Here is a 12,768-nt window from a genome sequence, read left to right as displayed (position 1 = left end):
CAGGGCCGCCTTCTCCTCATCCCTATGGACGACGCGATCCACCGGGTCCAGGATTCCCCCTATATACTCCTTCTCCCTTTTAGCCCGGAGCTGATTTGCCAGATATTTGCCTACCTTATTGCCCTGGGAATAGGAGAGCTGCCGGAGCTTAAGGAGCGTGAGCTCCGTCCTATTAGAATAAATGGCCCGAAGTTTGCCTCGAAGAGCAGTGAGCTGCCGCTGCTTTTGGCGCGTGGGATTCGCTTTATGGGCAAGTTCCACAGCCGTAAGTTCGGATTCAAGGGATTCGCGCTCCCTGCCGGTTGAGCGCAAAGTTGAGGGCAATACATTCGCCCCGAAAAACCGCTTTCAGGGTGTCCCAGTTGGTAAACACCGAAGTATCCTTCGAAAGGTTAGTCTCAAAGAACCCCGAGACTGCAGCGTGCAGCTTAATGCAGGACTCCCTGTCCCTAACGAGGGAGGGTGGAAAACACCATCTGGGGGCAGCCGGCCTGGGGCCCCGCCATTGTAAACAAACCGAATAAAGGCTATGGTCAGAGACTGCGAGCGGAAAGATCTTGGCTTCTTGTATAGCACCCTGCATGGATTGACTGATAAACACATAGTCTAGGCGTGAGTACGTTCTGTGGACGTGGGAGAAAAACTTGTAATCTCGTGTCTGGGGGTAAAGTGCCCTCCACGTATCTAGGAGTCCCATGCCGCTGAAGCAGTGACGCACCTCCCCCCCAAAAGACCCCGCCTCCGACCTCATTGTGTGTGTGCTGTCAAGCCCCTTGTCCCAGATGAGGTTAAAATCACCCATGAGGAGGTGAGGCCCCTCCACGAAGTCCGTTACGTTCTCCAAGAGTGTGGAAAGAAAGGCCAACAAATGCATCCCAGAGTCCAGTGGCCCAGACTCCAGTCCCATCAGTCGGTGGCCCTTGGGCAGGGTCCAATACTCGCCGGGGACGAACAGAGAGTACGATGAACTCTCATGAATCACTCCCTCTGGCGCCCTCAATAGAGCTAGCAGTGCCAGTCAAAGGACACGACTTTCAGGAGGCCCCGGACGCCTCCGTCACCAGTGCCGCTGATGCAACCGCTGCTCCTTGCTTAAGGCAGCTTGTATAGACGTCAGGTTTCACCGCACGTGGAGGCCCTCCAACCCGCTGCCAAGCCTTCGATTGCTTCCGTTCCCCGGAGGCCTGGGTCATATCATCAGATGGAGCCTCGGGGTCCAACAACCCCAGGAGGGCAAGGGTCGCCGCTAGGGAGCGTGCCTGGACTAGTTTGCAGTTGAACCTAAAAATCAGTCTGAAGGGGTGCCCCCAGGAGTAGGGGATGTCCCTTTCTTTCAAATAGGAGGTCACTGGTTTGAAGTCTCTGCTCTTGGTCAAAGTAGAAGCCGCCAAGTCCTGAAAAAGCAATGGCCGATGCTCCCGAAATTGCAGGGGATTAAAGGCGCAAGCCTTACGGAGGATCTGTTCCGTCAACTGGAAGTCATGAACACATACTAATATATCCGGCGGGGCGCTTTGGGGCCTCTTGGCAGGCCCACCCTGTGCACTCTGTCCATGGGGATGGATGTAATGTCCTCGTTCAACACGTGTTTGATCAGAGCCTCCACGTATTCTCGTAAGTCAGTCCCCTCTCCCTGCCAAGGCACCGCTCGGATCCGAATATTGTTCCTGCATGATCTGTTCTCCAGGTCCTCAGCGTGGGCCTGGAGGTCAAGGTTTTGCTCGGTGAGCCGAATTACATCCTGTTGTAGGGGGTGAATGTCGCCAGCCGTGTCCACGTCGTGTTCCTCTAATGTAGCCACTCTTTCTCCCAATCCGTCGACGTCACGTCGCACCTCCCGGAGATCCGACGCTAACTGGGAGCGCAGCTCAGAAATATCCTCCTTAATGGCGGCGAAGATTGCCATCATGAAGGCCTTGGTAGCTGGTGCGTCGTCGTCTCCTGGGCGTGGCGACTTCTCTGTGGATTTCGCAGGGGAGACTCACTGGGGTGCCCGACGTATCCTTAGTAGCCTTCTCTTTTCGGGGTATACCCGTCGACATGGCGAAATGGCTGACAGCGGAGGCGGCAAGGCCCCGACCTCGTAGTAGTGTTCACAGGTACCGCCAGCAGTACGGTGATCACTGCATAGGAGGAGTGCAGTGCTAGGTGCTCTGTCTACGAAGCAAAGGGTAGTATCACAGGGAGGGGGAGGGGTACCGTGGCTCCTCACCCCGTTGGCGGCCCGGTCATGTCCAACAGGGGCCCACAAGTCCTGCTCTGTAGGAGGGTGAGGGGGGGGGGGGAGCCCGATGGCCCGATGGCCCACTGCCCCACCACCACACCGTCCCCCCACCGTCCGCCGACACACAGACCGAACCGCCCCCGGCTCCTGACAGCCCCCACTCTCCTACCTTACACCGTGCTAGGCCGCCTCTTCACAGGCCGCCTCTCCTCCGTTCGCCTCTCCCCAGATCGCCAGACCAAAGCTCTCTCCGCTGGCCGTGCTGCCGTAGGGTCCCTCAACTGCCCCTTCGCCGCTGGGAGCCAAGGGAAGCCCACCGAGAGTGCTGGGCCCAAGATGGCGACGACTGCTCTGTCTCCCGGGCAGGCCCCACTCCAAGCTGGTGCAAGCCTTACTCGTCCCCCGGGCCAGGCGGCTGCCAACCACTCTGAGTGTGCCCCAACGCGGCCGTCAGGCAGCGGTATAAGGGAGAGCCCCCTCCCTATATGGGAGCCAGCCCCCACCGCCTCCGCACCAATCCGAGCTGCGCGTCCCCCCGTCCACCGACGCGTGGACCGAAACCAGGCGGAAAACTCCTGCCCGTGGGCAGGACACGGCCTCTCCCCACCGGCGGGCCCGCTCTTCACTACCGCGGGTCCCGCATTGCCTTCCGTTGAATCGGGCGGGCCAAGTGCGACTGTCCGCCAGGCGCCGGTGTCGGGAGGTTGCCCGTAGTGCAAGCTCCTTGATGCCGTCGCGGGGCAACCCAGCCCGGGGCTCCGCAGGCCGCAGGTCCGTCAGACCGCAGAACGCCGCCAACACAGCTCCCCTCCGGTACCGGAGACCACAGGGCGGACCGAGGCTACGGGGTGAGTCGAGATCAGTTGTGGATGGGCACTGCTAGGGCTCTGGACAAGGCTTAGCAAAAAACGGCGCCGGAGAGACACGTCTTACTCCGCCGCCATCTTGGACACGCCCTGATTATTTTTTTGGATGTGAGGAAAGTCTCCTTGCGGGGCATGGAGTCATCTAGCATCTTATTCTCCAGGAGGGAGGACTCAGGGATTTCCTCTCCCCTGCGTAGTGCAGCTTGGAGTGTTTGCTGCAACTGCAGGTAGCAAAAGGTCTCACTTGAGGCTAACTGGTAGTCTCACAGCAAGTCCACAAAAGGAATGACGTTTCCCTGTGTCCAGCGATCCCCTACTTTGGATAGTCAGATAAAGTCCCATTTATCAAATCCGGGATGCATCCGTAGAGTACCCAATGACTGCGAGTCCCACAATGGAGCGGTCTGAGTGATCCTGTCCCTCCAACCAAGCACGCAAAGTGCTGTGTGCCAGATGTTAACCATGACTGCCACCGTGCCTTTGAGATTGATATGGTATGGGCTGGCATATAGAGTCCTAAGATATCCCTGTGGTTGCATGATTTGTCTATCCATTTGAAACGTGGGGTCATCCACTGTGATATGTACCAGTGATTAATGATAGTAAGTTATGCTGCCCAGTAGTATTTTTGGATGTCAGGCTGGCAATTTCCCCATCATACCACCCCCTCGTTAGTTTATTGATGGCTTTTCACGCCAGACTCCCATCCCAAAGTAGCGTTCTGACATTGCTCTCTATTGCTTTAAAGTAAGTTGCAGGGACCAGATAGGGTGTATTGCATGAAGCGTAAAGGAAGCAGGGCAGGGCCTTTATTTTCAAAAGTGCAGTTCTGCCCAGGAGTGATAGTGGCAGGGACCTGCAATGCTGAACATCACTCTTTAAGCGTGCCAGCGGTGGCTTCAAGTTTTTGGCATAGAACGGGTCTGGGTCAGGGTTGGCATGAATTCCTATGTATCGAAACTTATCTTTGGTGATTCTGACCTTACACCTGAGGCAGTCATCGCACCAGTCCGCTCACTATGTAGATGAGGGATTTTTTTCAATTAATGGTATAGCTCGAGTATCGACCAAACTGGGTAAGAATTTGCAGTATTTTGTCAAGTTTGAAGGCAGGATCTGCAACACAGAGCATAATGTTGTCTGCGAAGAGCGATGTTCTATCCTACCAGTGTCTGGCCATCGCAGTCCTTGGATCAGCGGATCTCTCCTTATCCAGGTGGCAGAGGTTCTAAAATTAGTGCAAAGATTAGAGGTGAGAGCGGGAACCTCTACTGAGTACCCTGTTGGAGTCTAAATACGTGGGTAATTCCCCCATTAACTAAGGTGTAGAGGAGGAGTATCCACGCCATATTGCGGGTGCAGAAACCCTTCCAGAACTTCAGAGGTATGGCTATTCCATCTTGTAGAATGCCATTCGGGCATTGAGGGAGAGGACTGAAGTGTCTACTTGGAGCCTGTTGGCTTGGTGTAGCATGCCATGGAGACGTTGAAGATTACGGACAGTACTTTGCCCCAGCATAAAGTCATACTGATTCAGGTGAACCAATTCATACAATGACCGGTATGAGGCGAGAGGCCAATATTTTTGGTAATGTTTTAATTTCGGCGTTAAAGAGTGCAATAGGCCTATACTATGCACAGCTCTCTGGTGGTTTACCTTCTTTGTGTATAACAACAACTGAGGGTAGCTGTTGGTCTCTAGGTGTGTGCCCTTTTTCCGGCTCTCCTTGTACATCAGCAATAGGTGAGGGGCACGTTTGGGAGCAGTTAGCTTGTAGAGTACAATTTGTATGCCACAATGTCGAATCGCCCTTATAATTTCGTCTTCAGTGAGATCTGCTTCTAACAGCGCTCTGTCCTCACATGTGAGGCGAAGGAGCTGTTTATCAGCCAAGAGTACATGGGATTCTGCCAGCGTAGCGGTCTCAGCTGAGGAATATATCTGGGTGTAGTATGCTGCAAAGGTGTCTGCCACCCCGTCTTTTCCTCTCTTGTTTACCGTCATCAGTCTGAATTTCTAGCGCCCAACGGTTTGCCCGCTCCCAGCTGTCAAAGCACATAATGAGTTTGCCAGCTTTATTTCCTACCACATAAAGGGGATGTTGTGTTGCTCCATGCCATGCCCTGGTGACCTTTGATGCTGCATCCCTATATTCTTTTTGCTAGAGGCCTATGGTATGTCTAACGTTCCCTTGGTCCTAATCAGTGACGGTAGTCTGTAATTCATGGAGATCCCTCTCAATCGCCTCCAACCTAGCTCTGTTGTCCTTTTTGTATCCCACTATTTAGGAGAGGCCCTGTCCTTTAATGACCACTTTTTGTACTTCCCGTAGGCCCACGCAGAGTCCACTGAGGACTCATTTTCACTGAAGTACCGTTCTGTGGCGTCCAGGAGGCCTTCTCTAATTCTTTGAATTTTATATTACCAAGGATTGAGTGTGATTTCACAGTGTTCATGGCTGTTGCAAAGACCATAGAGAGTGCACAGCGGGAAGTGGTAAGTAATGCCCCTGGCTAAGTGGCATACTTCTTGGAATCCAGGTAGCTGACCTGCCAGAGTAAGGATATATTCAATGCGTGAAAGACTGCCATGAGCCGCTGAGTGAAATGTTTAGTGCTGTGTTGTAGGATTGAGAGCACACCATGCGTCTAGTAGGCATAAGGCTGACAGGAAGACAGCAAGCAGTTGACGTGCAGATGTCGCTTGCCTCGAGGGTCAGCAGTCCTTCTCGTCACAGAGTGTCATGTTAAAGTTCCCGCCCATCAGTAGTTCCCGTCTGGTGAGCTGTGCAACACAGCACTCTGGTCTGGGAGCAGGGTGTTGTGGAGCCGCGCATGACATAGGTGGAGATGGTATTGATAGTGGTACCCTCCCCAGAACCTGTTATGGCCACATATCCTCCGTGCGTATCAGGCCAGGTGTGGTGGATGGTAAGTGGTAACGTCTTTTTGATCAGGATCCCTACTCCTCCTGGAACTGGTAGTGTATCCCGCATGGGCAACCATTTTGTATTTTCACCTGTCCAAAGCCTGGCAGGCATTGCCCAAAAGATGTGTCTCTTGGAGAAGGAGGACGTCTGGGGAATGTCATTTTATGTACTGCAATACCATCCCTCTTTTAAGTTTGTCCCCAAGGCGTTAACATTCCTGGACATAAGGCGGATGTGAGAATTGTTTTTCGTGGTGGCCATATGTGCATGCAGGCTTCAGGTGCATCCCCTGTCCCTATCTCGTTAGTATGTTCAGAGGTTGGGCAGGGAATCTATGCTGGGCTCCACGAGCCTGTGTCTGTGACCCTGTGCTGTGAAGTGCTTGCTGTAAAGGACCCAAAACAAAGAGACAAACAAGACCCCTAAACAAACCCTCCACCCTGCCTCCTTGCATAGCAGACTTTGAACTGCCTGCCCCGGCCCCCCATTGCAGAGTTCCTGTTGCTCCAGAAGCAGAGATGCCCTCCATCCGCCTCCCCATTTTCACAGGATAAATTGTTACTAAAGTCTTCCATCTTTATTCAAGGGTTATACGCGCACAATTGCCATGGTTATTCGGCACGGGTATCAAGGGCCAGCTGTCACTCGCTGCAGGTGTTTGTATTGTTCAGAACCAACCGTTCTACCACCACCCTAATCCCTCACATTCGAACCAGTCCCTGGGGGGCTCCTGTTGACTCGCTCAATCTTCTTGGCTTTGTGATGAGTTGTGCTGCTGACGCGGATCATCAAATTCATACTGGCGAGTCTGGGTGCTGTTGTCGGGAATGATCTCCAAGCTTCACCCCACACTCCGGTTTCCAGCCATCCAGCCAGTCCCGAGCTGCATATATGTATGCAAGAGCAGGAATATTTAAGTTCTTGCCCCCTCTGGACCTTTTTAACTTCAAAGACGCTTCTATGTATTTTTGGACTCTGAGCGTAATGTCAGGGAAGAAGGTAACGTAAAAACATTATAGAGCTGAGCACAACAGAGTGCTCATTATCTTGACTCTGTACAGGCTCAAGAGAAGAAGGGAACCAGCTTCGGACAACAATTGCACAAGTGGACTGAGAGGTAAGTGTGCAGTTAAGCCTCTGCATCGGGGCATCGTCACCCCCACCCAAGTCCCCCACCCTGCTTTAGCCGCTCCAGAGGGAGTGGGGTTCTTGATGGGCCTCTTCTGTCTGCAGCTTTGCAGACAAAGGCTCATAATGAACTTGGGAGGGTGAGTGAGTGGAAGGATGGGTGGAGAGATGGAGGGAATGGGGGATGAATAGGTGCATGGCTCCCAGTACAAAAGAGGATACATTTCAAGGTTCTATGTATGGCCCATTGAGCGATGCAAGGAAGAGGCCCCCTTCTGATTCAAAGACATCTCTGCCCTTATACGCCTAAGAGATCATTACGTTCTGGGAACTCCTTTCTGTTGACCGTCCCTAAGAGCAAGAAGGCTAGATGTGGCGGATGTTCCTTTGCCTTTGTGACAGCTAAACTGTGGCACACCCTTTCTGCCAATCTGAGACTGGCCCAGCCAGAAATCTCTTTTAGGAAACTCCTACAGACTTGTCTATACTCATTCTGGCATGGGTTTCCAAGGCCTTGCAGGTGTGCCTGTCAGTGCCGGGAGGTCTTTTGGGGGTAGCTGTGCACCATACAAGACATTTTGAATAGAATGGATAAATGAGTGAACAGGTGAATGGAAGAGTGAAAGGGAGAGAGGGTGTATGGGTGAAAGTGTGGATGTATGGATGAATGGATGGATAGGTGAAAGGATGAATGGATGGATAGGTGAAAGGATGGATGGAGGAGTGAAAGAATGGATCAGTGGATGATGACAGAAAGGATAGATGGATGGAAAAATTAGTGAAACGTTGGCTGGATGAGTGTAAGTGTAAAAGGATGTATGAGTGCATGAATGGATGGAGTGAAAATATGAATGGATGAGCGAAAGGATGTTTGTAAAGATGGCTGAGTATAAGAATGGATGGATGAATGAAAGCCAGGGTAGATGGATGTCTGGATGAAAGGATGGATGAGGGAGTGAAAGAGTGTACTGATGGATGGATAGATAGATAGATGGATGGATGAGTGAGTGAGTGAAAGGATGGCTGGCTGAGTGAAATGGTAAATGGAGGGATGTATGTCTGGATGGATGGATTGGACGAAGAGTGGATGGATGTATGGGTGTAAGGATGGATGGCTGACTGGAAGGTAGTATAGATGGATGAGCCAAAGGGAAGATGATTGATGGATGGATGGATGGATAGATAAATGATTGAAAGGATGGATGAAAGGGGATGTAAAAGTGAAAGGATGGATGATTGAGTGGATAGAATGGTTTGATGGATGGATATCCCTGGACCAGTAGCAGCTCTTCTTTATGGGCTCCACAGCTACACTACAACCTCCTTGTTTTGTGGTCCATTTTTATTGTATCAAGAGTTAATAATTATTCACTCTTGGTTCAATAGAAGTAAAATACAGACCCGCTTCGGGTCCAGCAACAAACTGCGGCAGCTAGTGACATAGGTGGATTGCTGATGAAGGTGCCTGCACCAATCCAACACTATGAGCATGTCTGTGTGACTGTGTGTGAGTTCATGTGAGAAAGAGTCAGTGAAGGAGTAAGTCAGAGTGAATGAGAATGTGTGACAGTAAGGATGAGTATGTGTGAGAATGAATGTGAGTGAGGGACAATGACAGTAAGTGTACCTGAGTGTTACTATGTGTGAGACACAGTAAGACTGCGTAATTCAGAATTAGTGGGACTGAGTGAGACAGAGTGGGTCAGAGTACAATGAGTGAGACTGTAAGTGAAGGCATGGTAAAACTACAGTATTTATGTATGCACTGGCTTTCCACAAGTGTGAATACATAAGCTTTGTCGAATATTGTGCGTGGTTAATTTGTCACTCCTTTTCTATTCACTTTGAAGAACCAAAACACAGATTTAACTCCCAACAAAAAGGGTGCACATCATTGTCTTGAAGTAAAAGTTATATAGACACATTAAGAAGAATTAGGTATAGTTTTTGCTAAATTTGTGAAAAAGTATAACAGCTTTTGAAAACTATATTAGCCGGTTCTTCAAAACGGTACATTTGTAAATTCCCCCTGTCTTCTTGCTTGACTCACAACATTATCTACTTTGATGTTTATCTACTCTATACCATTCTTTCTACACAAACTTTATTTAATTTGCTACTTTTGGAATGCAGTACTATATATGTGGACATGTTTCTACAGAAACTGACTGACAAAACTTTTATTTTAACCCAGCAGGTGATGGAAACCTGAAAGGACAAAGTCAAAATATAGATTCACTCAAATCTATTGAAGTGACTCAAACTTGCAGAACTTCATCAAGAAGATCAGATGGAAAAGTGCTCCAGAGCCCTGACTTGCTAACTCATTTTAGAAGCCATCTTTGGACACAATATAATCAAGGACTGGAAGTTAATGAAACAACTTGGAGTGAAAGTAGTTTAAGTAATCTACCTCATCTCAATTTGCAACAGGCTCCCATTAAAAAGGGGATATTGTTTAAAGATGATAATTGTGAAAGTAATCTGTCTAATACAGAGCTTATTACATGCCTGCGAGATACACAGCAAAATGAGGAACCATACGTGTGTGCCAACTATGACAAGGGTTTCAGTCACAGTGGACAGTTTACAAGCCCTGAGAGACTACCTATAGAAGTGGGTCTACCAGAGAGACCATACACATGCCCAGATTGTGAGAAAAGTTTCATTCTAAAGTGTGACCTTAACAGGCACTTGAGAACACACACAGGTGAAAAACCGTATGCATGTACTGACTGTCATAAAAGCTTCAGCCTGAAAGGTGATCTCAATCGACACCAAAGAATACACACAGGAGAAAAACCATACACGTGTACAGACTGCCATAAAAGTTTCAGTCGGAAATATATTCTCAGCGTACACAAAAGAACACATATCGAAAGAGGAACAGGCCAGAGTAACATGTCTGGAGGTTTTTACTGACCTCAAAGCTATTGGACTTTAAATTGTGAAATGGGAGACTGAAGTTTAAGAATAACTCTGAAGTTACTAATAATGCAAAACATTACCCTAACATATTCTGCAATATTATATGTCATCTTCCCTAAAAACATACACTATAATTTACTTGTGGCAATGTGGTGAAGCTGCTGCCTGCCTTGGTCGTATGTTGTGCTGCAGTGGCTTTTGACACTATGCATTAGTACAACAAAATGACGTTCCTGTGGAAAAATATCCAATAAACTGGCACATTTTAAGCAATGAGAAGAGCTAATATTGAAGGATAACTTGTCAGGGTGATTTTTGTGTGAGGACATATGCTTTGTGTACTATGTGGATTTGAACTTAAAAAGGGCTTTGGGCAGTGGCTGAGTAAGAATCAAGATTCTTGCAGGTGCAGGGTTTCCATCATCTATGTATGTCGTCAGGTATTTGGGACATATCCGAAGACACAGGTGTCTGGCATTATCAAGGATGTGAACTAGAGGAAGAGAGGTCACAAATAAGCAGAGGGTAGTCATTGTTGAAAGTCAGAGTTGTATGTTGTTGAAAGTAGTTGTACTTAGATTGAGTTGTTAGGTTCCAGGTTGTCCGATATTGTAAAGGAGGGTATTTTGTGCTTCAAGATATGTGGCATATTGGGTTGGTACTGAGTTGTGTTACTAGGACAGCAATATGAATTAGAGAATCATGCTAGAGCTGACTGAGTTAGCGAGGTAGAGATGAGAATGAGATTAAAAGGTTTGCCATGTGAGTGAGTAAGGAGCACATTAGTATTTGGCAGTGAGGCCGATGCTGACAGAAATGATATAACTTTGATGCTTCTGGAGGTCAATTGACCAAAAACCAGGCCAGGGGTGTCGGATGGGCCTGATTGTAGGATGGCCTCAAGGTTTACAAAGAATCAGTCAGGAATGACAAGCGTCTGTCAGAGTGCTACTCTGTGGAGTTTAAAAGGTTCAATGAGACATATATTGATATCCTCCATGTGCAGACAGCTACGGTCAGGGTAAGAAAATTAGGAGAAAGAAGGAAGGTAGTGTAGTTAGTGTGCCTGATGTAGCAGTATCTTTTCGGTTAATGAAGTTTTCAGAGATGGCAAAAAAATGGAAGGGAGGGAGGGGAGTGGGTGTCAGAAGTAGTCTATGATGGCGTTGGTTTCATCACATGTATATCTAGCCCTCAACAGAAAGTTTTGTAGTTAAGTAGCAGAGGTTTTATGTTTAGGTATGTGAAGTCTTTCTTGCGCATTGAGTTGTGGGGTGTGATTAGGTATGGTAAATTTGCTGTGGCATTAATAGATTAAGTGAGAAGCTACATGGCATAGGAGTGTATGGTTCGTGTTTGCCCGTCTTTCCCTAGCAAAGCTAGGGAGGGACTGGAAAAAGAGGAGGATAGTGGTTGTCGTGTGTGAGAGAATTTGGTCCTTTGCTTAAGTGTTTTTTTTTTGTCTAGAGAGAATATGAGATAGTGAGTGGGTACATGCTGTTTGGGAAGCAAAGACAAAGTGACAGATGATGTGAAAACATCACATTAGGACCAAACCAGTGTAACACCATGAACTCATCCCTGAGAGCAAAGTAACCTTTCTCGCTCAGCATTGCTTCATGGTGTATGATCAGTATGTTCCTGTAGATAATCTCCACATGCCCAGTATGTCATTTCCAATGCAAACCTCTGAACGAGGTTTCAAACTAGATACCCTACCACATTGGAGGAAAGACCTGAGGCCACCATTTTTAATTGGGTTCATTCACCACTGCAACAAATGTGATTAGCTGCCATCTTTATTTGAGTTTGACTTCCTGCTAAAGGAGTTTTACGGAATTACTATGGATTGGGGGTTATTTGTGCATTGCACAGGAGGTATAAAGTGTTTCCTTTATACGTATCACAATTCAAGTATGTAATTATGTTGCATTGCTGTCTGCATCAAGAGTGTGATCGATCTGTTTGTGCTATTTTGATCTGAGGAGTATTGATTTGTATATTGGATGACATTGCTATTGATTTGGCAGTACTTTGCCTATAACATGACTTTGGCTTTGTATTGGGCACATAGAGTGTATGGGTATGTTGTACCTTATACTGTCTTGAGTTTAATCATTTGTTGGTATGTCTAGAAACATAGTGATGGTGTTAATGTTGAGTTGTGAGTACTGTTGGGTAACGGATAAAAGCCAGAATATGAGCAGTGTGTTTGGTACATGTGAAGGACGGTCTATATTGTTTTCAATTGAGGGTGCTTATTATGCCTTTGGTTTGGGCATTGTGGCAATTCTAGAACTAACTATTCTCTAAATCAGTGTAGTTTTCATGCATGCAGAGTGCTAAGCAGGGCTTCCAAAAATGATGAGTAGCCAGTTCTATAGGAAAGAAGCCATGTAGAGATGAAAAATAAAACAAACGCATCCATGCTGTCTCAACATCACATAAAATGAAAAGGTAAAGCAACTGATGAGAGTCAGCAGGACTTCGGAATAACATTAACCATACATATTGGCTATACTGTAAATTTTTGCAAACAATACATTTAAGCTGAATGGTAACAGCTCAGTCTTTGAGGATGTTTTGGGTTGATGGTAAGTTTTTCTTTGTAATGGTTGAGGAGAGGAGCATTGTGTTATAATGAATTCCTGCAGTTTGCTTTCTCGTGGTTGTTAATGTAGAGCTTCTGTAA

The 12,768-nt window shown here is 47.9% G+C and overlaps 1 protein-coding gene across 4 annotated transcripts in view; it reads left to right on the top strand.

The window, feature by feature from the left end:
* Positions 1-10,352, top strand: part of LOC147727721 (uncharacterized) — a 181,451-nt gene extending 171,099 nt beyond the window's left edge. For 3 of the 4 annotated variants that reach the window (XM_086961719.1, XM_086961718.1, XM_086961716.1), the window contains exon 8: positions 9,343-10,352. In XM_086961719.1, coding sequence (XP_086817845.1) covers positions 9,343-10,070 — 728 coding nt within the window. In that variant the 3' untranslated portion in view covers positions 10,071-10,352. The remainder of the gene's footprint in view (positions 1-9,342) is intronic. The other variant, XM_086961717.1, reaches the window with a different exon arrangement.
* The last annotated feature ends 2,416 nt before the right edge of the window (positions 10,353-12,768 follow it).

The sequence above is a fragment of the Lissotriton vulgaris genome, chromosome 3_1, assembly GCF_964263255.1.
Source record: "Lissotriton vulgaris chromosome 3_1, aLisVul1.2, whole genome shotgun sequence".
NCBI lineage: Eukaryota > Metazoa > Chordata > Amphibia > Caudata > Salamandridae > Lissotriton > Lissotriton vulgaris.
Note: the sequence above shows the minus strand (reverse complement) of the source record. Positions and strands in the feature narration are given on the sequence as shown.